Source organism: Lissotriton vulgaris, chromosome 8 (assembly GCF_964263255.1).
Source record: "Lissotriton vulgaris chromosome 8, aLisVul1.2, whole genome shotgun sequence".
In the NCBI taxonomy this organism is placed as follows: domain Eukaryota; kingdom Metazoa; phylum Chordata; class Amphibia; order Caudata; family Salamandridae; genus Lissotriton; species Lissotriton vulgaris.
In genome coordinates this window covers 853,995,695-854,020,125 of record NC_141696.1, presented here as the reverse complement: position 1 = coordinate 854,020,125, position 24,431 = coordinate 853,995,695, and the positions used below count along the sequence as shown (strand labels likewise).

At 43.8% G+C, this 24,431-nt stretch overlaps 1 protein-coding gene across 3 annotated transcripts in view; it reads left to right on the top strand.

Annotated features, from left to right (window-relative positions):
• Positions 1–24,431, top strand: part of LOC147698104 (interleukin-5 receptor subunit alpha-like) — a 501,740-nt gene that overhangs the window by 331,836 nt on the left and 145,473 nt on the right. For all 3 annotated transcript variants that reach the window (XM_086934780.1, XM_086934782.1, XM_086934781.1), the window contains exon 7: positions 5,959–6,113. In XM_086934780.1, coding sequence (XP_086790906.1) covers positions 5,959–6,113 — 155 coding nt within the window. The remainder of the gene's footprint in view (positions 1–5,958; positions 6,114–24,431) is intronic.

The window sequence follows — 24,431 nt, the reverse complement described above, 5'->3', positions numbered from 1 at the left end:
AATCCCCTGTGACAGAGCCAGCCTGGTAATGCCATAGCCCCCCAGTGAGCCAGAGCCCCCATCAAGGTAGGGGACCTGCCGCGGTGGCCTCAGTCTCACCAGCGTCCCTGATGGCTCTGACACACAGCCTTGCATCAGGGGGGGCCAAGCTGTGTCGCCGCACCCAGCACGTAGAGCGTCTGTGTACTCAGGGTCTGGAACAACAGCAGCACATGGCCCTGAGCAGCGATAGCTTTGCATTGTCCCATTTGGTTAGGATTTAGTGAATTTGGCTCTGTAGCTTCACACTATGCAGCCATCTTGGACACCAGCGTGGCAAAGGCCCCCTGTTCCATAAACTTTTAATAAATACGCCACTGGGAATCCAAGTATTAAGTAGGGATGGGCGTAGTTCGCGAAGTAGCGCTACGCGAAGCTACGTGAAGAGCACTTCGCGCTACGCGAACTCCACGTAGCACTACGCGAGCTGCGTAGTAGCATGTTTGCACTGTGCAAGATGCGTTTTCAATGATTGCACAGTGCGGACAAGCATCCGGCACTGTGCAATCATTGAAAACGGCATCCTGCACAGTGCGAGCTGTAGTTTTCTGCTGCTCGAGTAGATTATTACTCGAGCTGCAGCTTTCTCAGCGCGAACTGGTAGTTTCTCATTGAGAGCGGTCGCAAGCATGCGCAACCACTCACAATGAGAAACCTTACCTCCCCGCGTTGAGAATCTCGCCGGGATGTCATTTTGCTTGCTCGCGGTCGCAAACATGACGTTCAGGACCGCGAACAAGCAAAAAATGAGAGCTACACTACGCGTGTTCGCACTGTGCTACGTGCAGCTCGCGTAGTGCGAAGTTGCGCAAACTTCGCAAACTCCGCAAGCGTAGCGTAGTGCTTCGCCCAGGGCTAGTATGAAGAAGGGGAGCAGATAAAAACTGGAACAATCATGAAACCAAAGGGGAGTCTCACCAAATGGTACTTAATCTCTGCTATTTTGTTGGTGTTTTGGTAAATGGTGAAACTTCTTTTCTGTTTGCAATGCTGCTGGCCAAATAATGTATTACCTCTACCATTTAGCCTGAGGCTGGGGCACTAGTGAATTTTATTTGCTATTTGCATGGCTGTTGGCAATATAGGTAGAAACAATTATCCCGTGGTGGAAAAATATATAAGGTCACTTAATGCAATACTAAATCTCAAAGTACTCAGCAGAAAGGTTTATAGCCCATGTGGTAGATCTCAAAATCTCAAAAGGTTACAAGTACAACAATTGTTTTTTTATATTTTTAAAATATATTCTTTTTTTATAAAAAATCATAGATATCATGACAATAGTTCAAAAACACTATAGAAATAACATTGATGTCAAGTTCTTATACAATTAAGATCATGTATCCTATACAAAAAGCCTTAAATTAATATATTTCTATTCATGCATACCAACATAAAATCAACAAAGAGAGAAAAAAAGACAGAACATTTTGCCATTAAAAAAAAACATATCCGATCTGCACAATTATGTGGCTAATCCTGGATATAATCTATTTTCCTTATCTACAGAATTAGCAAATTCCTCGGATTATGTAGATGAAGCGTTGACACGTTTCGATGGTTCTATTGATATCCCATCTTTTTCAAGACAAACATAAATCTCTCCTTTTGGCACTGTTTTATTCCCTTTGGTCTGAATCCTTGTTTAATTTTATTGATACATCTATTCACTTAATCTGCCAGGAATGTTATCTGCCCATGGTCCAGAAGGTCTTAGCTACCGCTAATGAGGAGGAGGAGGAGCTACCATCACGCTCAAAGAGCTGCTTCGCTCCCCACAGCACGGGGACGCTGATATTGTGCTTACAAGCCAGGACTCTGATCGGGGGCACTTCCAGCAACACCCTGGTGGGATTGAAGTCCCAGGGAGTACCGCCTGCCGCTGCCCGCATTCCTGTAAATCTGCACCACACCCTGGGGGACCACAAGTCCCAGGGTGCAACAGATTCCTTTTCTTGCTGTAACTAATTAGGGGTAGGAGCAACCAACCCGCTCAAAGCACTGCTTCGCTCCCCGCTGAGCAGGCCATGCCCAGGCAAAGCCCCGGCCAAGGGCGGGTCTGTCCTGGCCCATCAGTGGCCGGAGGAGGCTAGGATGGGCCACCCCTCTAAGCTAAGCTGCCTAAAGGGAGAACAATCGATCCCTGGAGCGTGCACTCCACTATTAAGGTCAGTGACTTTAGGCCTAAGGTGCAGAATATTATTGGGTATTATTCTGACCTCCTTGCAAATATGGGGGAAAGAGCAGGGGTGGGGAAACCTAATGCGGCACCAGTGCACCCAGCCTCTTCTGTCCAACCAACTTCAATAGACCGGATGTTACAGAGAGCCATTGGTGTAGTGGCAACTGAGATCAAACTGACAGAAAGATCTGGTTGCCTCTCTGGCTGCCTTTTTTTACCAAAATAAAAAGTCTAGGGTGCCTAACAATCCTAAGCAGCAATGGTTTGATGCTAGTCGCCGAGCTGCCAAATCCGACCTTATCACTGCCATTAAAAGTAGTGACAAGGTAACGATCAAAGAAGCAAGAGCTTCATACAAGGGAACCACGGCCAAAGCTAAAAAATGCTGGGAAGCCGAAAAATGGGAGGACTCTAGAAATGCACTAATTCACAAGACCTAAGGTCCTTCTGGAATATCATAAATACCGGCTCCCAGGCTGGTAGACGGGCCATTGAACCCAATATAGATGAAGGAATGTGGAAAGCACATTTTGAAGACCTCTACACAAAGGCAGAGGATTGGGTAGCGAGCGTGGCAGGAGAGCCACTGCACCCAGGTTTAACTCCTGAAGATGTCCCCCCAATCTCGGTGAGAGAAGTCACTGATGCCTTAGGAAAGATAACACCTGCAGCAGGATTAGAGAAGATCCCTGGCGCCCTCTTCCGCTCTGAACCCACTATCTGGGCCTCCTACCTGGAAATTCTATTTAATGCCATATTAAAAGGCATAGCAATCCCCACCACTTGGGCAGGGGCTGAAATAATACCAATCTCTAAAAAGGGTTCCCCACTCTTGCCTGTCAACTATCACCCGATTAGCCTCATAGATGTTGGCCAGAAAATATTTGCTCGAGTCCTATTGGGGCGACTTCAAGCCTGGATGTTGGAATATAATATTCTTACCCCCCCTACAAGCCGGGCTTAGAGCCAGAACATCAATGATTGATCAAATATTGAGGCTACAGCTGATATATTGGAAATCTGTCTAAATTGAGGGTGGCAGCCTCTATCTTACTTTTGTAGACCTAAAATCTGCTTTTGACCTAGTACAGAGGGACAAACTGTGGGCAATTTTAACAGACATGGGAGTACCTGAGTATCTGTGCCAGCAGCTAAAACGCCTACATGAGGGTAATTTTGCTCGAATCAGATATGGCAAAAACGGTGAACTCACAGCCCCCCTGCCCGTAGAGAGAAGTGCCCACCAGGGCTGCGTCCTCGCACCTACCCTCTTCTCCCTTTTCATTAATGGCCTAATAGACTACTTGACTGCAGGGAAGAACATCGATGCCCCTAGGCTGGAGCAGCACAAAATGCCAGCCTTGATATTTGCAGATGATACACTCCTGCTTGCAAAATCCCCCATGGGTATCCAGAGGACCCTCGACAACTTCAGTGCCTTCTGCAAACATCAGGAACTGGAGATTAATCTGCAAAAGACCGAAGTACTTGGCCTTTAATGTAGGCAAATCCACCCGCCCCAATCCTTGCTTGGATGGTAGACCCCTGGAGAGGGTAACCATCTTTGAGTATCTGGGAATGACGCTGACAGAAATAATGGATTGGGGTGCCCAAATTAACAAAGCAGGGATGAAATTAACTCAAACAACAGGGGGTATTTTAAAACTATCTATGAGCTGCCGTGAAAAATTGGTCAGCCCAGTGGTGGAAATCTATAAAGTCCAGGCTAGGAGTGCTGCTTTTATGGAGCAGAACTTTGGGGACACTATGCATCAGGCACATCAGTCTGCACTGAGAACTCATTTATCAGACATCTCATGGGTCTCCCCACTAGTACACCCCTAACACCGGTCTGCTTGGATCTTGGGGTTAGACCCATTGCGGATGAGGTTGCTCTCAGACCTCTTCTCTATTGGTGCCATCTTTTGAGCACTCCAGAACTAGCTACATATAGGGACAAATTGATTGACGTTATGGGTCTGCGAGGTTCAGGGAAGATACATCAAGAGTCTACATCAAGAGTATATGTGAGGGTTTGGGTAGGGGTAATCTATGAAGCAAAGCAGTAGAAACCTCCCAAATAACCTCTAGAAGGACATTGGTACAGAGCTATAGAGTGCAAAAACTCAACAAGCTCGAAAGGAGGTCCACCGTGGGCCGCCTGTCGGCGGAATTCCTGGTAGTAAAAAATAGGTACATCCTAGAACTGGTGCTGGACGATATCCAGCCACTCCTCGCCAAAAAGCTTTACTTGCAATTTAGACATGGAGCCCTCCCACTGCACTCTTTTACTAACAAATAGGAGTGGACCATTAACGGGGAGTGTCCAGCATGTAACATTTCTGACAAATCCAAACTCCACCTGTTATTTTTTTGCAAGGGTTATAGGAGGGCTAAGTCACGCTGGTTACTCCAACTCTGTAGGAACCTGGGGTCTAGACACTGTAGAGAAGTGTATAGGCTCCTGAAATCCGGCACACAAATGTGAATTGTTTTCTCCATTTCACAGTTCTTATTCACTATGTGGTGCACCCAAAGGGCCATCCTAAAAAAGGTGGCCCACCAGAATGGCATTGTAGAAATCGTATGATTGTCTCCAACAATGTACTCCCCCGGACATAATCTGGATAATTGTGGGGATGGCTACACCAGAAACTGGATTACTGATCATTTTTATGTCAAATTTTAAACTGTGTAAATTTGATGAATTCAATGTATTTTATTGGGTGCTTTTAATGATGCTTAAATGGCCGTGTGTGCCAAAATAAGGGCCCGAAATTGTTTTCTGGAGCTCCACTCCTATGCTGCTAGTTGCAGTGGGTGCCTATCTTGTAGTGATACTGACTAATGGCTGTTTCTTCTACCCCACAATTCCATTCTCTTCATGTCATTCTTGCAGGTTCATTTTCATCACAGGTTTCTCTATTGGTCAAAGACTTTCTTTCTTTCACTTCCTCTTTCATTAGCTGCCTTTCATTATCTCTCTCTGGGACGAAGTCTAATGATGATAAATTTGCCCCGGCTCCCAAAAAATTAGCACTGGTGCTCATCACTTGCAACCACTGGCACAAATTAAGTGCTGTTGTTTATGTCTTAAAGAAGGGATTGAAGGGAGGAGATGGAGTCACTCCTACAGGAAGAGCTGTCTTCACTATGCCTCCTTCCACCACCTATGAAAAACTTCCACAGTGTTGCTTGTGGCAACACTCAGCAGTCCCATGATTGCAAGTCACCATTCTCTCTCCTATCTAAAGGCACAACATTTTCACAGTCATGAAGCTCGATGGCCGTTGGTCTACCACCACAGTCTGAACTTCATCTGATGCGATTGTTCCATCTTCTGGGTTGCATCCATGCTTGAGAGCAGCACTTTTTGATGCTTTTTCATAAAAAAATGATGTAAAATGTAATGGCATACCGTGCATTCAAGATGCTACCAATCATTATATATATCTATAAATCAATATGATCATTTAAGCACAGGTAGCAAAAGAAATTGACAGTCGGATAGCAGATGTGCTTTTATTCAATGTGATAAACTCCACAACTTCAAAGTACATGATTGTGGTACCATCCGAAAATTGAAATCCAACTCCAAAAAAGCTATCTGCTTCATTAAGAATGGCTTTAGCATTGGGAATCACTAAGTTTAGAGATGTCACACATTTTTATCTTCCGCTAAAGTAAATACATAAAAAAAACCTCAAAAACCTAACTTTGCTCAGTAATATTTTCAGAGAAGCTGAATCCTCCCATCAATGTGTCACTTCATGCTGAAGAAGCAGGCCTCAGGATTCGGTGGACACAGCCATTGACCATTCGTTCTCGCCAGCCCACCTGCTTTTCATACCAAGTGGAACTTACAGAAGAAAAAAGGAAGCCTATTCCATATGTAAGTACCAATGGTATTTTACTAGGCACTTTAATATGCTAATATGAACTTTAATATGCAAGTTGTCAGATTCTGCTTCAGGCGATCTGTATGCTTGCAAATCAAAATCACACATATAGCCTACGAGCTATTTTCAGTAGTATCATCTAAGTAGAGTTCAAGTTGTAATGTGTAATAGTAGATGGCACTCTGTGAAACTGTAATAGACATGTTTCAGATTTCTTTATACCAGATTAAAGATGTGGTCATGTATATGCACACGGTTGACTTGTCATGCTGCTATTTTCTGGATTCACTATAGCCTTTGGTGGAGAAAGAGTGGGGCTCCCAGGTAAAGTTCATTTACATACTTTAAGAAGATGTTAGTCTAGATCCTCTGTGGAAATGGAGATATTTACTTATATGCTGTAGAACACAGAGGAAGCAAGCAGCACTTTTATGGCTTGTTTTGCATGCAGGACCAGGGATGGAATGAACTTCATGATCAGTCCAAGGTTTCCCACTGCTGATAACAAGCTGTTTTGAATGGGTTCAGCTCAAGATTGTTTCTCTTCATCCATTGCTTGATGGCTGGGAAGCACTGGTCTAGTCTTGAGCTATCTAGAGATCTAGGGGCATATTACCAAGGCAGGCGAAATGAAATTATCGCCTCTTTTGGGGCCGTTTTTGGCCGCAAAGCGGCAATAATTTGATCACCCTATTAGCAAGCTGTCGCTAACATCAGTTAGCTACAGCTTTTAGGTGATAGCGAGCGGTTTGGGGCCCGCTTTGCATGTCAGCAATATTTATCGCTAATGACATGCAAAGTGGGCGTACCCAACCTGTTAGCGACTGAAAGCAGTCATTAAAATCGCTATCGCCTATTATCAACACAGGCATAGCGGAAAAAATATTCGCGCTAAGCGCGAATATCGCTGAAAATGAACGCCTGCTCAGACCACTTCTTAGCCTGTATATCCAATGGGAGGTGGATATTCAGGCTAAGTAAGTCCCTGTTAGGGATAATGCCTGAATATCGCTGGATTTCCGGCGATATTCACGAATTTCGCTGCTATCGCTGGATATTTGATCGCTTTGGAGATAAACTTTGCTAATAGCACATTATCTCTGCGATAAAATCCGGTGATGCGCAGCGATAAAAAAAATGTCGCTAAGCTTATTTAGCAATAAATATCACTAGTTGTTGATAATATGCCCCCAAGTCATTTACAGTGTTATGAGTAGCTGAATGTCAAAGCTTTATTTGCAGCATGTTAGATTCAAGGATGTGATGTTATCTGGTAGTGTTCAGAAGTTGGAACTGAAGATGAGTGCAATGATGATGAAGCTTTAAAGTAGACTAGTGCCAATAGTAAAAGGAGACTATGCGAATGGTGGTTTACAAATGATGCTGAATCTCTCAGTCTGGTGGGAGGGGATCCAGTGAAGGATGCTTCCCTTGATGCGAAGTTCCTATAGTTTCACTAGATGGAAGTGGTGGTGGAATGTGTTGAAAGTGGCAGACAGATCCAGTTGCAAAAGTCTGATGATTACATTTGCGTTCACACTGGTCTTTGACTGAGATTGAAATCAGAACAAATTATTTTCCTTGGTAAAAATACAATTAGTTGATCGAAAGGAAGCAGTGTCCTTTGAGTCACAGATCTGGGTAAACACTGATTTTTGGATAAATTTTCATAGAAACAGTTAACTCAACATTGCTCTACAGCACGCAGGATCTGCTGGATCTAGTTTATACTTCTTGACAAGTGGTCATAGGAAGGAAATTTTGAGGTCAGGAGGAAAGGTGCCAGATGATAATTGTTGATGACAGATATAGCTGTAGATGAGAGTATGATATTCTTGAAGGTTTCTGGAAGGGATGGGTTTAATCCTGCAGGCCTTGACCAGGCTATTAGAACTGGGACATGGACAGTTCCTTAAAGGAGACAAAGTTCTGGTGTCTCTCGCTGAAGTTATTTTAATATTGCATACAAAGGACTGCCTGACAGGTGTTCTGTTCCATTGGCGTTGTTTCCAACATCTTTATTTTGGTAATAAGCTTAACTGCCATGAAGGCACAGAAAGGTTGAGACTGAGATATCCTAACCCTTCAGTGTGGATCCTATTGGGTTCTTTGATAGAGCATTTGGTGTTGAAGATCTGGTTGTAATAAACAACAATACACCCATGGGATGGAAAGATAAAAGTCACGTAGAGACTACAGCACTACTGTGAATCTACTAGTGTGACCAGGCACACATGTTTCAAGGTCCTACACTGTAACCTTGTAGCTGCAGTTAAATACCTGTAGATCGACCTGTCAAAATAAACCCTTTTTGACAGAAGGAATTCTTTCTTTGAGATATTATCAAGTCCCCCCTGTGTAGGCTGTGCAACCCACACAACAGGGTGTATGGTATTTAAAAGAAAGGCATGTTGAAATGTAAAGGTAAAATGTTCTTACAGCGACTAGCACCCAAAAGATATTTTCACTGATGCAAGCCTGGTTAACCCATAAAGAAATACTGGCAAACGAGATTCGGTTCTTAATTCTGTTATCTCTGGATTAGAACCAGCTAGTAATATGAATAAACCACCTTTTTAATTAATATTAAAAGCCCAGCTCAATGCTGAAGTCTGTTTTTTACTTAATATTAGAGAAGAGTAACCTTTATAAAGTTGCATGTTCCTGCCTGAAACTACTAGCGGCTCACATGCATTGCTCTCCAGCAGTAGCCCAGTAAGTGATTTGCCTTATTGAGGAGTGAAAACTTCTCTCAGAACAGAGCCAATTACTTGGCCTTGGGGGAGGAGTGTTCTCTTGCCCTGGACGGAAGACCAGTTGGGATATACTCAGGAATTTAAATTACTTTACAGGGGCCTTCCCTTTGACAAGCAAATGTTAGGTGATAGCCGAAAAGTCCCCTGTGTTTGTCCTCACAATCAGGCAGGCACCAAACCCGGAATGGGAGAACTGCCCTCAGACCTGGTTTGCAGTGACTAAGGCAGGGCTCATCACCCTGGTCTGGGAAGGCACACTGGCTCTGCACAAGGGGAGAATGGTTTCCCCATCTTGGATTTTAGGAGTTAGGGGCGCTGTGGGATTTTGTGCAGAAGGGCAAAAAGGAAGTGCTACAGAAGTGTGTAGGGTTACCACTGGGAACTTTTATCCATTTGCTTAGAGAGGAGCCAGGAGTCAATCCCATCCATTACTAGGGATAACAAATGAAGTATTTAGAAATGTTCTACAAACTCATGAATGGCACATGTGTGCTTTAACATGGTCATGGTTTTTGACAGTGACTTTGAATGCCATTTAGGTAAAGTTGATAGAAGCTCATTCAATCTGTGTTTTGCTTTTTGTTAGAAGGATGTGTATTATTCATAGAAATATCCTGGAAGATTTTAAAACAGCTAGTCCTCGCTACTGATATCAGAACTTCCATTTTCAAAGTTTATTAAGATGTTAGAATAAGCTAATGTTCTGTAATAAATTGGGTTATTTGGCAGAGTTGAATACAAATGAGCAGACTAAGAAACACACTAGCAGGCAGTACTGACAGGCAATAAGAGTCATAATGTGACAACTGATGAATGGAGCGGGAATTAATTTGGTTCCATAGCAATGCGATTGCTGTCAACTGACTCAATGGTGCAGGATTGACACAAAACCAAAAGACTTCTTTGTCCAGCAGAGACACTGCTAACTTCTATTTATTTCTGATATTACTTTCCTTTTTCAGTGTAGGAAAGGGGATTTACTTGACCACCCCCTTACTATATGTGGTGCTGCTGAATTATCACTGGTGCTCTTTCTTTTACTTTCTAACCCTGTCCTCCTTTTGACCCTTTCCTTTCCTTTCCTGCCCAACTTCTTTCCTCCAATTCAAGCCTATGTCTGCTCATGTTTTGGATTTCTACACTATAGCTAGATTTTTAAGAAGAAGGAAGAACAAGGAAACCACTGAGAAACCCTACTGGAGAATCCAGGGATTTTGAAGTAGAGCTTCATCTACTAAATAGAGGCATGCTTCATCATCAGAGCCCACCCACCCCCTGATAGAGTAATACCATCAGGGCGGACTCAACGACGAATGGGAGTTCTTATATAAATGACCCATCTGGACAAAGTAGGAATGCAGTTTTAGTAAAGAAAACGAGTTTAAAACAACCTTGTGGCATACCCTGTCAGAAATACTATTTATTAGCAGGGTACCATGGGTTTATTTAAAATAAGTATAGGGTTCCAATTGAGGGTTATTCTCTCAATCACCCCTGATTTTGCTGACATGGTTTGGCCCTCACAACAAGCCATAGGGGCCACATGGTCAGGGGCCTTCCTCAGGGCAAAATGTATGCGTAAATAACAACAATGTTGCCAGTGTGCACTCAAGTTAAGACTGGATCATACTTGAAAATAAATTGTGATTTAAGCAATGTGCATCCTTGTCAATACGCCGTGTCCAAAGGCGTCAATTAGACTGTCCAAAAGAATGTGCTACAAGGACACCCTTCATGCTGGCAGGAGCATGTATCAAAACAACCAAATTGGTATAAGCAGTTTTGACTAGACTTCAATAAGTTCATACACTTTGGGTGTAATTGATTGTACTTATTTTATTCTTGTTGTAGTCACTGAGGAAATCAACATAAATCCGTAATTCCTTGTGGATTAATCATCATCCATTCAAAGGAAGTCCCATTTATTTTGGGACGGCACATGACCCTTCATCAGAGGTCACTTTAACAAAGGTTCGGGATAACGCAGAAGGTCTAACAGCATTGTCCAAAAAGTTAGTGTTTTGCTTTTAAGTTACTATAGTCTTACACAAAAGTGAAATATGCAAATTGGTTTTCGATCATTTTATACCATGTGTAGGAGCCGGAGGACGGGCACTGGGATGCTAAATAGCAGTTTCACAGTGCTCACAGTCAAAACGTCAGTAGATCAAGTCTACAAACTTGCTAAAACTGGTAAAACTACCCAATAAGACACATTGTCTGCACATGCCCGTCTGATACGCAGTGCTGGTGTAGACTAATCAGTGTCTGGGCTTTCCTAACTAGTCATAAAAAAAGAGTCTATTTGCCAGCTCTTGTTTGTTTGTTCTGTGTTATCCTGGACCTAGCAACGGCTTTCTTTCAGGCTGTGGCCCAGCTGCTAACCTATTTATGACTAACCCCACTCCTCGCTCGCAGACCACACCTGTAAGAGGAATGAACCTAGCCTAGACATAGATGCTTTAGAGACAGGGATCAGCACCACCATAACCAACTGAGCCATATGGTCAACATTTCTTCCTCGGTAAGGGCTTGTCCCCCATCCACAGACTTGCTATGACAACAGGTCAATCAGCAGTCAATAAAACAGCATGATGGCACTTGGGGGGTGAAAAGACAGCTGCCATTTTAATGACCTAGGTCATTGGACATGCGCATACAGGTAAATGCACAAATTCAGTGCCTGAGATGGGCCTCTTTTTTTTGCCATTTCAGTTCACTCAGATCTGAGAGAAACACACTAACCAGGCCTCAGTATCTCAGGGTAGAACTAGGAGTAGTGCCCCAGCAGTCTCCTACCCCACTTGTCATTACCGAGCACACAGAGGGTCCCGTAATTACCCTGTGAGATCCATGCAGTTAACACCTGATATGCTTCAAACTTGGAAATATATCCTGTCAGTAATCCACTGACTAAATTATCCTCATGAGGGTTGTCATGCCACCTGATACTCTCAGAGTAGGGGGCTTATGTTTCAAGTTACAGGCACCTTATTGACACTTGCATCTCCACCTTGGAAGGGTTTTACTGTGATAATGAACTTTCAGCTCAGGTTATTTGACTTGAGACTTAACGCTTGCCTGTAGCCCATATTTTTCAGCAAGAACACACAATCAACATTAAGGGTGGCACCTCTGTCTGTGTCAGGCAGAGGGTATGTTTTGTCTAGGTCTCTTGTTGCCCGTCTCTCCAACAGAGCAGGCAATACTAGTGACCACACTAGGACCATTCTTGGGGTCTTCTCCTGTTACAGTAGGCGACACCTGCTTCACTGACATTCCAGCTGCACCTCACACCCTCTCTAACCCTTTACTAACAGCCTGGGATTCTCATCCCTAGATTCAAAGCATTCCCCTCAGAAACCTGTGGTGGGACATCTGGGATGCTCTCACCCACTGAGTGCCCTCCTTCCTGTGGCACTTCACTAACCGGAAAGCAGTCTACTCAGAAGGCTAGAAGTCATGGACACACATCTACCCTCTTCTCAAACACAGGGATATCTACTCCAAGGTGACCATAGACATAGGGTGGTCATGTACATGGACATTTCTTACCCTGCAGATTTCTAACCTTAAGGTATTGTTCCATGGAGAGGGGGCATTCCACCACCTGGGTCTAGCTGGCAAAGTGGTCCTGCATTACAGTCACAAGGATCCTGTTCACTAAGGCTCACTGAAATACTTTTTAGAACTCACATGGACAATGATTTGACATTTGAGTCCACCTCCCAACTAAGCTACACTAGGTTGATTTCTAATGGGAAACAAAAACACACTACTTAGGGGAGGGTCTAAGGGCTAGTTTTATGACTCACACTGGATACATGCCCCACTCATAAAGTTACAACAACAAAAAGTATCCAGGAGTCACGACTTAGTGTTTTAACTCGAGACTTACCACCATGTGACTTAAAAAATGTAGACTGTGTGTTTATTCAAGTGTAAACCAACATTCAGTATGCAACTTGGGCAGGAATTTCTCCCATCAGTTGCCGCTCTGTACCACCATTATCACATCATTTGGGTCCTCCTTACCCAGGAGTTAGTACACAGAATCGGTCACACTGTGAATGGTGTGAGGACTATGTGAGTAAGGAGACCGATGTCATATGTGTTTGTTGGATGGTATCTTGAAAGTGATGTCGACAAGGTTACACCTGAGGGAAGCAGTGCAGTGAGGATAGAGTGAAGGTGAGTAAAATTGGGTGGAACTGAGTAGAAGAAGTGATTTATTAGTTTCTCTCAGACCCCCAAGACTAAAAACAAGTGAAAAAAAGTAGATTTAACAAAATATCTACAGGCAAGTGGTCAACATGTTTCTGCATTAATTAGGAGGGTTTCCTATGCATTCTTCAGGACCAAGATATTGCTACTGCTTGCTTAAATAAGTGAGAACAAAATTAGAGGGAAAACTTTCACCTGAATATCAGGTGTAGAACTCCGCCACAGTCTAAAACAAGTCACATAAGAGAAAAAGAAAAGAGAAAAACAACTTGTAATTATGGATGCACTACAAACATTGCGCTATTCCTGTGATCACGTATATTCATTTTAACACAAACATGATAACACTCACCCAATACTTGTGGGGAAGGCGCCTCACCTCACCTGGCAGGAGCTCAGGTAAAATAGGAGCACCGCTCTGTTAGCAAAAAACAATCACAGGGACACTCAACCGATTCGGTAGGACAAAGTAAGAGGAAAACTTAATTGTTAAAAGTATACCCGGTATTAGACCGAGGTTAAGGATTTTACGTGTAACAATAAAAAGCCACGAGATCGTAGCGGGATATTACTGTTTATGCAGCCCGTATTGCTGCTCGTAAAGGACTACTACACACACTCACCTCTCCGTCGGTGTCTCCAAACGTCCCTCTGGGCTCTTCTGGGGAGGCACCGAGCAAGGGAAATGGGCGGGTATATCAGTGGAGATTATTGGGCGAGTGTGATGTATGATGGGAATTGTAGTTCCTAGATAAACGATAAACAGTGGTATTGGTTCTTTGAGGAAGGCTCTATTGTATTACAATGACATCCATGGTATAGGTTCGTTAAGACCATCTTTGTCACTATTCAATTTGTACACCCATTTTTGTTCAATTCTGAATAGGAATTTGCCGACATCTGGACAGTGATCCGGTATCGTGGGCTGTTCTAGTATAGTCCATTGGAATTTACTCGGCCCATGTCCTTTTTCCAAGAAGTGTGCTGTTAGGCGAGTCGCTTGTTTTCGACAGCGGACTGTGCTTTTGTGTTCACCAATTCTTATTTTGGTTTTTCGGGTTGTCATCCCAACGTACCTCTTTGAGCATGGGCACGTGATCATATAGATCGTATTCTCGCTGTTACAATTGGTGAACTTGTGCTGTTGCCATGGACGCATGGTTCCGATGTCAACACTGGTGGATTTCGTGGTTTGGGGGCATGCCGAACAATTGCCACAAGGGTGGTGACCTTGTACGGGTGGCAGGTCCCACAAGGTACCGATCTGTCTTGGTGTCTTATTTCTCGGTCTAGTATGGACCAGGTGGTCTTTTATATTAGGTCCTCTTTTGAAGGCAAAAAGGGGCGGCGGTAAAGTATCTCCGCTGGTGTTTAGAATAGACCAATGTTTGGTTATAATCTTCCGAACCTCATTCGATCTTGTATGGAAGGTGTTTACGAAAGTCATTCTCTTAGTCTTTTCTTTTTGAATTGCAACCTCCAGCAAGGCTTCTCTATTATTATTAGAGGCCCTTTTCTTGGACTGGCGAATGATCTTTGCAGGATATTTCTTTTCTCGCAGATACTCAGAGAGTGTCTCTGAGTGTTTTTCAAAGGATTCCTTGGTTGAACAGTTCCTTTTGAGCCTAAGGAATTGCCCAAATGGCACGTTTTCTCTTAGCGCTCTCGGGTGGCAGCTTTCAAAATTGAGCAGTGCGTTACGTGCCATTGGTTTTCTATATAATTCTGTTTTTAGCCCATCTTCTGTGACCACTATGAGAATGTCTAGGAAGGGCAGTTCCTTCTTGCTGCATTCCAAGGTGAATTTCAGAAACTCATTACAGTTGTTCAACCAGCTGTGGAATTCCAAAAGACTGGTCTCTGAGCCCTTCCATACAACAAGAATATCGTCTATGTATCGCTTCCAAAGTCGGAGCGATACATAGTGAGGGTTATCTTGATGTAGTATTTTCGTTTGTTCCAGTACATGGACATATAAATTTGCCAGACTCGGTGCGAAAACGCTGCCCATGCTGGTGCCAGAGGCCTGGAGGTAGATGGTATCCTCGAATCTGAAGTAATTTTCTTTCATTGCCAGCTCTGCCAATTCCATAATGAAAGGAACCGGAGTGATCGTTTGTAGGTCCCTTTCTTGGAGGATGTTGCCCACCACTTCCAAAGTCTCTGTTTGTGGGATAGATGTATACAGGGACTCTACATCGAAGGATACTAGTAGGTCCATAGTGGGGTCAAAGTCTACAGTTGGAAGCAGTCGCAGCACGTCTTTTGTATCCTTAAGGTAGGTTGGCATTTCTTTAACAATAGGATTGAGGAAAAAATCAACAAATGTTGAAAGTGGCTCCAGAATAGATCCGATACCAGAGATGATTGGTCTCCCAGGTGGTGGCCTCTGTGGTTTGTGCACCTTTGGTAGGCAATAGAAGTAGGGGATCGTTGGATGGGAAGTGCACAGGAATTGTCCCTCTTGAGGAGTTATCCATCCTTGTGATGAGGCCTCTTCGACCAGATGGTTGATCTTGGTTTTAAATCTCTCTGTTGGGTCGTCTTTCAGTGGTCGATAAGATCTGTGATCTTGTAACTGTCTGAGGCATTCCTGTCTATAGGTGTCTCTATCCAAGATGACAATTCCTCCGCCCTTGTCTGCAGGCTTGATTATAATCGATTCATTAGTAGTAAGGGCCTGCAGAGCTAGTTTCTCTTTGTTGGGTAAGTTTACATAAGATCTTGGTTTCTTAGTTTTGAAGAGTAAGTCAATGTCAGTTTCCACGGCCTCCTCAAAGGTTTGGACCCTTGTTGGTAGTCCAATTGTCGTGGGATTGAAGGTAGATGGTCTTTTTAGACCAGTGTTGGCAACAGATTCAATATTGTCTCCAGGATTTTGTTTGGCAAAAAAATAGTGGAGTCTCACTTTCCTAAATAATTTGGAAACCTCCACTTGAGTGTTGAATTGGTCGCCTTGGTGGGTAGCCACAAAACCTAGCCCACGATTAACGAGATTCTCTTCCTCATTAGAAAGTACATGAGAACTCAAATTAATCACGAGGCTGGTTGGTCGGTTGTTCCGCTCGTTCCAGCTCCCTCTTGTGGTATCCTCTTGCCACTCCTCAAGTCCATGGTCAGTTGTTGTACCGGAGTTGTCCAACGGACTTGGGATCCTTGACCTTGTCTTCTTCTCCCTCTGTTGGTCCTCTGGCCATACCCTAAAAAAGGCTATTGTCCTTGAATTTGTTGCATTTGTGGTGGGTAGAAGGGATGTCCCATTTGGGGGAAATTAGGGCCATACATCCACGGGCCTGGTTGCCAGAACTGTTGGAAGTTGTTCTGACCAAAGTTGTTGCCTCTGCGGCCTCTTCTATTACCACGTCCTTTGAAAGGACCTCCACTTCCTCGCTGGGATGTATCGGAATCGCTGGAGTTGTCATCAGAGCTGGAGGTAGCATAGTTGGAGCCTCTTCGGCCTCCACTTTGATTGTATGTCGGTGCTACATACGAGTCGCTGGTATATGGATAAACTTTTTCACTGGAGAATTTGGCCAAATCTTTTTTAAATTTCTCCATTTTTGTGAAGAGAATTGATTCCTTGAACTCGGTGTTCTTCTTGTTGGTATCGTCCTGGCCAGTTTTGAAGGCAGGGTTTTTTAGGGTAGTCTTGATTTTTCCTTCTAGAAGTTGTATTTCAACCAGGATCTTGTCAGCTACCCGTTTGGCCGTTTTTATAATAAGGACTAACCAGTCCCTGGTGCACCGCCAGGCAATTAAGGACCAGTCTTTAAGGAATTCCTTATCGTCCAAGAACAATCTTGGACTGTTGGTCACAATGAGACCTGATGGTGCACAGTTCCCATGTAGATATTGTGCCATAATTATGCCGTGCACCATTGTTCTTGAGTGGGATTTCTTTAGAACCAAGATCTTATTCCAGCCCTCGTCTGGAGTATTTGTTGCAAGGGGAATATTCTCTAGTAGACTGGGATTTTCATCCAAAATGTTTTGGATTTCCGCTTCCTCAAAAGCCAAACCACTGTTTGATGCCATTATAAATGTTTATCACTAAATCGCTTGCCAAGTTTCTACATAAAGGGAGTGTCCTGTAATTGATACCAACGTCAAAAACAGAGCTGGAAAACAGACAAAGAGGTTGTATGTCCGTTATTTTTCAAAAGGAAGACCCACAGCCGAGGCTGTACTCAATCACAAAAACACACTACTTAGGGGAGGGTCTAAGGGCTAGTTTTATGACTCACACTGGATACATGCCCCACATCAAACAGTGGTTTGGCTTTTGAGGAAGCGGAAATCCAAAACATTTTGGATGAAAATCCCAGTCTACTAGAGAATATTCCCCTCGCAACAAATACTCCAGACGAGGGCTGGAATAAGATCTTGGTTCTAAAGAAATCCCACTCAAGAACAATGGTGCACGGCATAATTATGGCACAATATCTACATGGGAACTGTGCACCATCAGGTCTCATTGTGACCAACAGTCCAAGATTGTTCTTGGACGATAAGGAATTCCTTAAAGACTGGTCCTTAATTGCCTGGCGGTGCACCAGGGATTGGTTAGTCCTTATTATAAAAACGGCCAAACGGGTAGCTGACAAGATCCTGGTTGAAATACAACTTCTAGAAGGAAAAATCAAGACTACCCTAAAAAACCCTGCCTTCAAAACTGGCCAGGACGATACCAACAAGAAGAACACCGAGTTCAAGGAATCAATTCTCTTCACAAAAATGGAGAAATTTAAAAAAGATTTGGCCAAATTCTCCAGTGAAAAAGTTTATCCATATACCAGCGACTCGTATGTAGCACCGACATACAATCAAAGTGGAGGCCGAAGAGGCTCCAACTATGCTACCTCCAGCTCTGATGACAACTCCAGCGATTCCGATACATCCCAGCGAGGAAGTGGAGGTCCTTTCAAAGGACGTGGTAATAGAAGAGGCCGCAGAGGAAACAACTTTGGTCAGAACAACTTCCAACAGTTCTGGCAACCAGGCCCGTGGATGTATGGCCCTAATTTCCCCCAAATGGGACATCCCTTCTACCCACCACAAATGCAACAAATTCAAGGACAACAGCCTTTTTTAGGGTATGGCCAGAGGACCAACAGAGGGAGAAGAAGACAAGGTCAAGGATCCCAAGTCCGTTGGACAACTCCGGTACAACAACTGACCATGGACTTGAGGAGTGGCAAGAGGATACCACAAGAGGGAGCTGGAACGAGCGGAACAACCGACCAACCAGCCTCGTGATTAATTTGAGTTCTCATGTACTTTCTAATGAGGAAGAGAATCTCGTTAATCGTGGGCTAGGTTTTGTGGCTACCCACCAAGGCGACCAATTCAACACTCAAGTGGAGGTTTCCAAATTATTTAGGAAAGTGAGACTCCACTATTTTTTTGCCAAACAAAATCCTGGAGACAATATTGAATCTGTTGCCAACACTGGTCTAAAAAGACCATCTACCTTCAATCCCACGACAATTGGACTACCAACAAGGGTCCAAACCTTTGAGGAGGCCGTGGAAACTGACATTGACTTACTCTTCAAAACTAAGAAACCAAGATCTTATGTAAACTTACCCAACAAAGAGAAACTAGCTCTGCAGGCCCTTACTACTAATGAATCGATTATAATCAAGCCTGCAGACAAGGGTGGAGGAATTGTCATCTTGGACAGAGACACCTATAGACAGGAATGCCTCAGACAGTTACAAGATCACAGATCTTATCGACCACTGAAAGACGACCCAACAGAGAGATTTAAAACCAAGATCAACCATCTGGTCGAAGAGGCCTCATCACAAGGATGGATAACTCCTCAAGAGGGACAATTCCTGTGCACTTCCCATCCAACGATCCCCTACTTCTATTGCCTACCAAAGGTGCACAAACCACAGAGGCCACCACCTGGGAGACCAATCATCTCTGGTATCGGATCTATTCTGGAGCCACTTTCAACATTTGTTGATTTTTTCCTCAATCCTATTGTTAAAGAAATGCCAACCTGTCTTAAGGATACAAAAGACGTACTGCGACTGCTTCCAACTGTAGACTTTGACCCCACTATGGACCTACTAGTATCCTTCGATGTAGAGTCCCTGTATACATCTATCCCACAAACAGAGACTTTGGAAGTGGTGGGCAACATCCTCCAAGAAAGGGACCTACAAACGATCACTCCGGTTCCTTTCATTATGGAATTGGCAGAGCTGGCAATGAAAGAAAATTACTTCAGATTCGAGGATACCATCTACCTCCAGACCTCTGGCACCAGCATGGGCAGCGTTTTCGCACCGAGTCTGGCGAATTTATATGTCCATGTACTGGAACAAACGAAAATACTACATCAAGATAACCCTCACTATGTATCGCTCCGACTTTGGAAGCGATACATAGACGATATTCTTGTTGTATGGAAGGGCTCAGAGACCAGTCTTTTGGAATTCCACAGCTGGTTGAACAACTGTAATGAGTTTCTGAAATTCACCTTGGAATGCAGCAAGAAGGAACTGCCCTTCCTAGACATTCTCATAGTGGTCACAGAAGATGGGCTAAAAACAGAATTATATAGAAAACCAATGGCACGTAACGCACTGCTCAATTTTGAAAGCTGCCACCCGAGAGCGCTAAGAGAAAACTTGCCATTTGGGCAATTCCTTAGGCTCAAAAGGAACTGTTCAACCAAGGAATCCTTTGAAAAACACTCAGAGACACTCTCTGAGTATCTGCGAGAAAAGAAATATCCTGCAAAGATCATTCGCCAGTCCAAGAAAAGGGCCTCTAATAATAATAGAGAAGCCTTGCTGGAGGTTGCAATTCAAAAAGAAAAGACTAAGAGAATGACTTTCGTAAACACCTTCCATACAAGATCGAATGAGGTTCGGAAGATTATAACCAAACATTGGTCTATTCTAAACACCAGCGGAGATACTTTACCGCCGCCCCTTTTTGCCTTCAAAAGAGGACCTAATATAAAAGACCACCTGGTCCATACTAGACCGAGAAATAAGACACCAAGACAGATCGGTACCTTGTGGGACCTGCCACCCGTACAAGGTCACCACCCTTGTGGCAATTGTTCGGCATGCCCCCAAACCACGAAATCCACCAGTGTTGACATCGGAACCATGCGTCCATGGCAACAGCACAAGTTCACCAATTGTAACAGCGAGAATACGATCTATATGATCACGTGCCCATGCTCAAAGAGGTACGTTGGGATGACAACCCGAAAAACCAAAATAAGAATTGGTGAACACAAAAGCACAGTCCGCTGTTGAAAACAAGCGACTCGCCTAACAGCACACTTCTTGGAAAAAGGACATGGGCCGAGTAAATTCCAATGGACTATACTAGAACAGCCCACGATACCGGATCACTGTCCAGATGTCGGCAAATTCCTATTCAGAATTGAACAAAAATGGGTGTACAAATTGAATAGTGACAAAGATGGTCTTAACGAACCTATACCATGGATGTCATTGTAATACAATAGAGCCTTCCTCAAAGAACCAATACCACTGTTTATCGTTTATCTAGGAACTACAATTCCCATCATACATCACACTCGCCCAATAATCTCCACTGATATACCCGCCCATTTCCCTTGCTCGGTGCCTCCCCAGAAGAGCCCAGAGGGACGTTTGGAGACACCGACGGAGAGGTGAGTGTGTGTAGTAGTCCTTTACGAGCAGCAATACGGGCTGCATAAACAGTAATATCCCGCTACGATCTCGTGGCTTTTTATTGTTACACGTAAAATCCTTAACCTCGGTCTAATACCGGGTATACTTTTAACAATTAAGTTTTCCTCTTGCTTTGTCCTACCGGATCGGTTGAGTGTCCCTGTGATTGTTTTTTGCTAACAGAGCGGTGCTCCTATTTTACCTGAGCTCCTGCCAGGTGAGGTGAGGCGCCTTCCCCACAAGTATTGGGTGAGTGTTATCATGTTTGTGTTAAAATGAATATACGTGATCACAGGAATAGCGCAATGTTTGTAGTGCATTCCATAATTACAAGTTGTTTTTCTCTTTTCTTTTTCTCTTATGTGACTTGTTTTAGACTGTGGCGGAGATTCTACACCTGATAATCAGGTGAAAGTTTTCCCTCTAATTTTGTTCTCACTTATTTAAGCAAGCAGTAGCAATATCTTGGTCCTGAAGAATGCATAGGAAACCCTCCTAATTAATGCAGAAACATGTTGACCACTTGCCTGTAGATATTTTGTTAAATCTACTTTTTTTCACTTGTTTTTAGTCTTGGGGGTCTGAGAGAAACTAATAAATCACTTCTTCTACTCAGTTCCACCCAATTTTACTCACCTTCACTCTATCCTCACTGCACTGCTTCCCTCAGGTGTAACCTTGTCGACATCACTTTCAAGATACCATCCAACAAACACATATGACATCGGTCTCCTTACTCACATAGTCCTCACACCATTCACAGTGTGACCGATTCTGTGTACTAACTCCTGGGTAAGGAGGACCCAAATGATGTGATAATGGTGGTACAGAGCGGCAACTGATGGGAGAAATTCCTGCCCAAGTTGCATACTGAATGTTGGTTTACACTTGAATAAACACACAGTCTACTTTTTTAAGTCACATGGTGGTAAGTCTCGAGTTAAAACACTAAGTCGTGACTCCTGGATACTTTTTGTTGTTGTGATTTCTAATGGGACCTTTTTTGGGCATGAAGAGTCTCACCTTTTGTACACTGACTAGAATTATTCAAAGCACCGCCTTTTCTCAAAAGGCATTTTTTTACCTGGGTGCCCACCTTCGTTCTCTGTAGTAGTATGGGACTCCTTTCCCTTTTCTGCAGTTTGATCGGTTATATTTTCTTCTGATGTCTTTGGAATGGTAATGAAAAATCCTCTTAAATGGTGATGTTGAGTATTAAATTGCAATTTTGAAAATGCCACTCCTACAAAGCTGGCATTTTCCTGCCTCAGCTATTTCCTGCCTGCAGCTTGTCTCTGGGTCACATGGCAGGGTGCAGCTGACAGTCAGGCTGTGTGTATTCCTCCTACAGAGAGACACACACAATAGAGAGCTAAGGTGTCCCTGGATGGGACATCACTGACAGGATGGGAGGGCAGAGCTGAGCACAGCCCTACTCACACTTGAGTAGGCTGGGTTCTGCCCCCACACAAAGGGTTGCATACCCCTTGTAGTCTGAAGCAAGGAAAGGGAAGGCAGGAAGCCTGTGGATTTCATAGTGAAACCTCTAGAAGTTTGTCCCACTTCAATGGAAGGCCCATGCATAAATATTGGACCTTAGAAACCAACTCTTCAGTACACTTCTGGACCTATGGAGGTTCTGCCAGGTAGAAGTACTGCTGTGCTGCTGAAAGGTCTTCCACTCTGCTGGACTGCTATTCTGGGGGACTGCTGCCCTGCTGTGCTGACCTGCTGCCCTCTTGCCTGGGTGAAAAGGACTGGACTTGAATCTATTGAACTCAGGACCCCAGTGTGACTCCCTCTTGACTAGAGCCTCAGGGACGGAAGTCTCCAGTAACCTTCAACCCTACACCTGGACTCTGTCATTTGTGAGTTCCATACTGCCATACTGCCAAGTAGTCCCACCCCAGTCCTAAACCCTTGGAAGTGGGCAATTGGTGATTTGACAGCCCACCCGTGGATCCTGCATCTCCTCCACTGTGCAGCACAATCCCAAGCAGAACCAACGCATCAACTCTGCCGCTAGAATTCTGTCAGCACAAGGCCTCTGCATCTTCCTCGCAGCTTGCAATGGAACCACCACTGGGCAAAACCTCTCTGACGCAGCCAGTCACATCACAAATATCTCATTGACAGCAGCCTCGATGATGACACAAGTTCTTACATCGCAGCCTCACAGTTCCTCTTTACCGGCGCGTCCCCTAGTCTGCATAGCGCATCCTTAACTCCAGACTTTGCACCACAAGCCTTTGCCAACAGGATCCTGGATGACAATGCAGGACCTCACATTTCAGCTTTGTAGCTCAGTGGAATCGACCTCTCGGCTCTGCAACCCATCCAGGACACAGAACTTTGCAGCACTCGGCAACATGGATTTAAAGTACTCTTGTTCAGTGGGCCTAACTGGGTCCCTGTAGGCGGCTTGCATTTAGTTGCAGTCAGCCTGAACTTGTTACTTTGTCCCCGTCTGGCATGACCAGATATCCACAGTTGGCGCTTTGTGGGGCTATTTTTACCTAAATCTTAAAACCTGCGTATCCCCTTTTCCGTCTGGCATGACCAGATATCCACAGTTGGCGCTTTGTGGAGCTACTTTCACCTAAATCTTGAAACCTTGTATCCCCAGTTCTACTGACTGGAGTTTTGCTGCTTTGGTCTTGTTTTATGTATTAAAATTTACTATTTTTCTAATCTGGTGTGTACTCCTTTTTGTGGTGTGTTTTCAATTTATTACTGCTTGAAGTGCTACACAAATACTGTACACATTGCCTTTAAATTAAGCCTGACTGCTCTGTGCAAAGCTATCAGAGGGTTGAGCACTAGGTAATTTGGGGTTTGCTTGTGACTGCACCCTGACAAGGATTGTGGCTCCTGATTGAGTAGGGTTTCATCTACCTCAACTAGCAACCCAATTTCCTGCCTAACTCCTTCTCTGCCACCAATGTCCGTGGACTCTAAGTCCTGCCTTCCTTCATAGACCAATCCCGTGAGGATCTTCTCATGAGCCACCATGGCAATTTACTCTTCTACAGCAATTTCTCCCTTTGGGAAACAGCTACAAATCTCCTTTTCGCCTAAGGGCACAAACTACAGCCGCCTTTTTCTCCTCTACAGCAAGGGATACCTTTTTCAGAGGTGGTATGTCTTATGTGCCGCATAACTATCACACTACCAGAGCACATTTCTACCTACATACATTTATTACCAAGCTCCAACCTCTTGCACTCAATTTTATGGCAAGGCACGGAGACCTATTTTATGCACCATTCCTTTACTGCTCCCACACACAGTGCCAACAAACTAGAATAATGACATATAATTAGAACCTTTCACTATCATTGAACATTGTTAAATAATCTGAACGAGCAGCCATCTTCTTTGTTGCTGCTCATGCAGTCTGAGTATTTCTGTATTTTTGGAATGGGAATATTATATAAAACTTTATAAATAAATAAATAAGTTAATTATGAAGCCTTAAGAATAATAAGAATTGAGATTTAGTGAGGTTGTTGTAATTAATATTTAAGGAAAGTAAGTCGTTTTATGATTTAATTTTAGACATTTTGGACAGTAGTGTTGGGCTTGAAATGCAGTAACGTTAGGTTTTAGTAGTTGTTGTTGGTTAGGCCAATATTGGTTT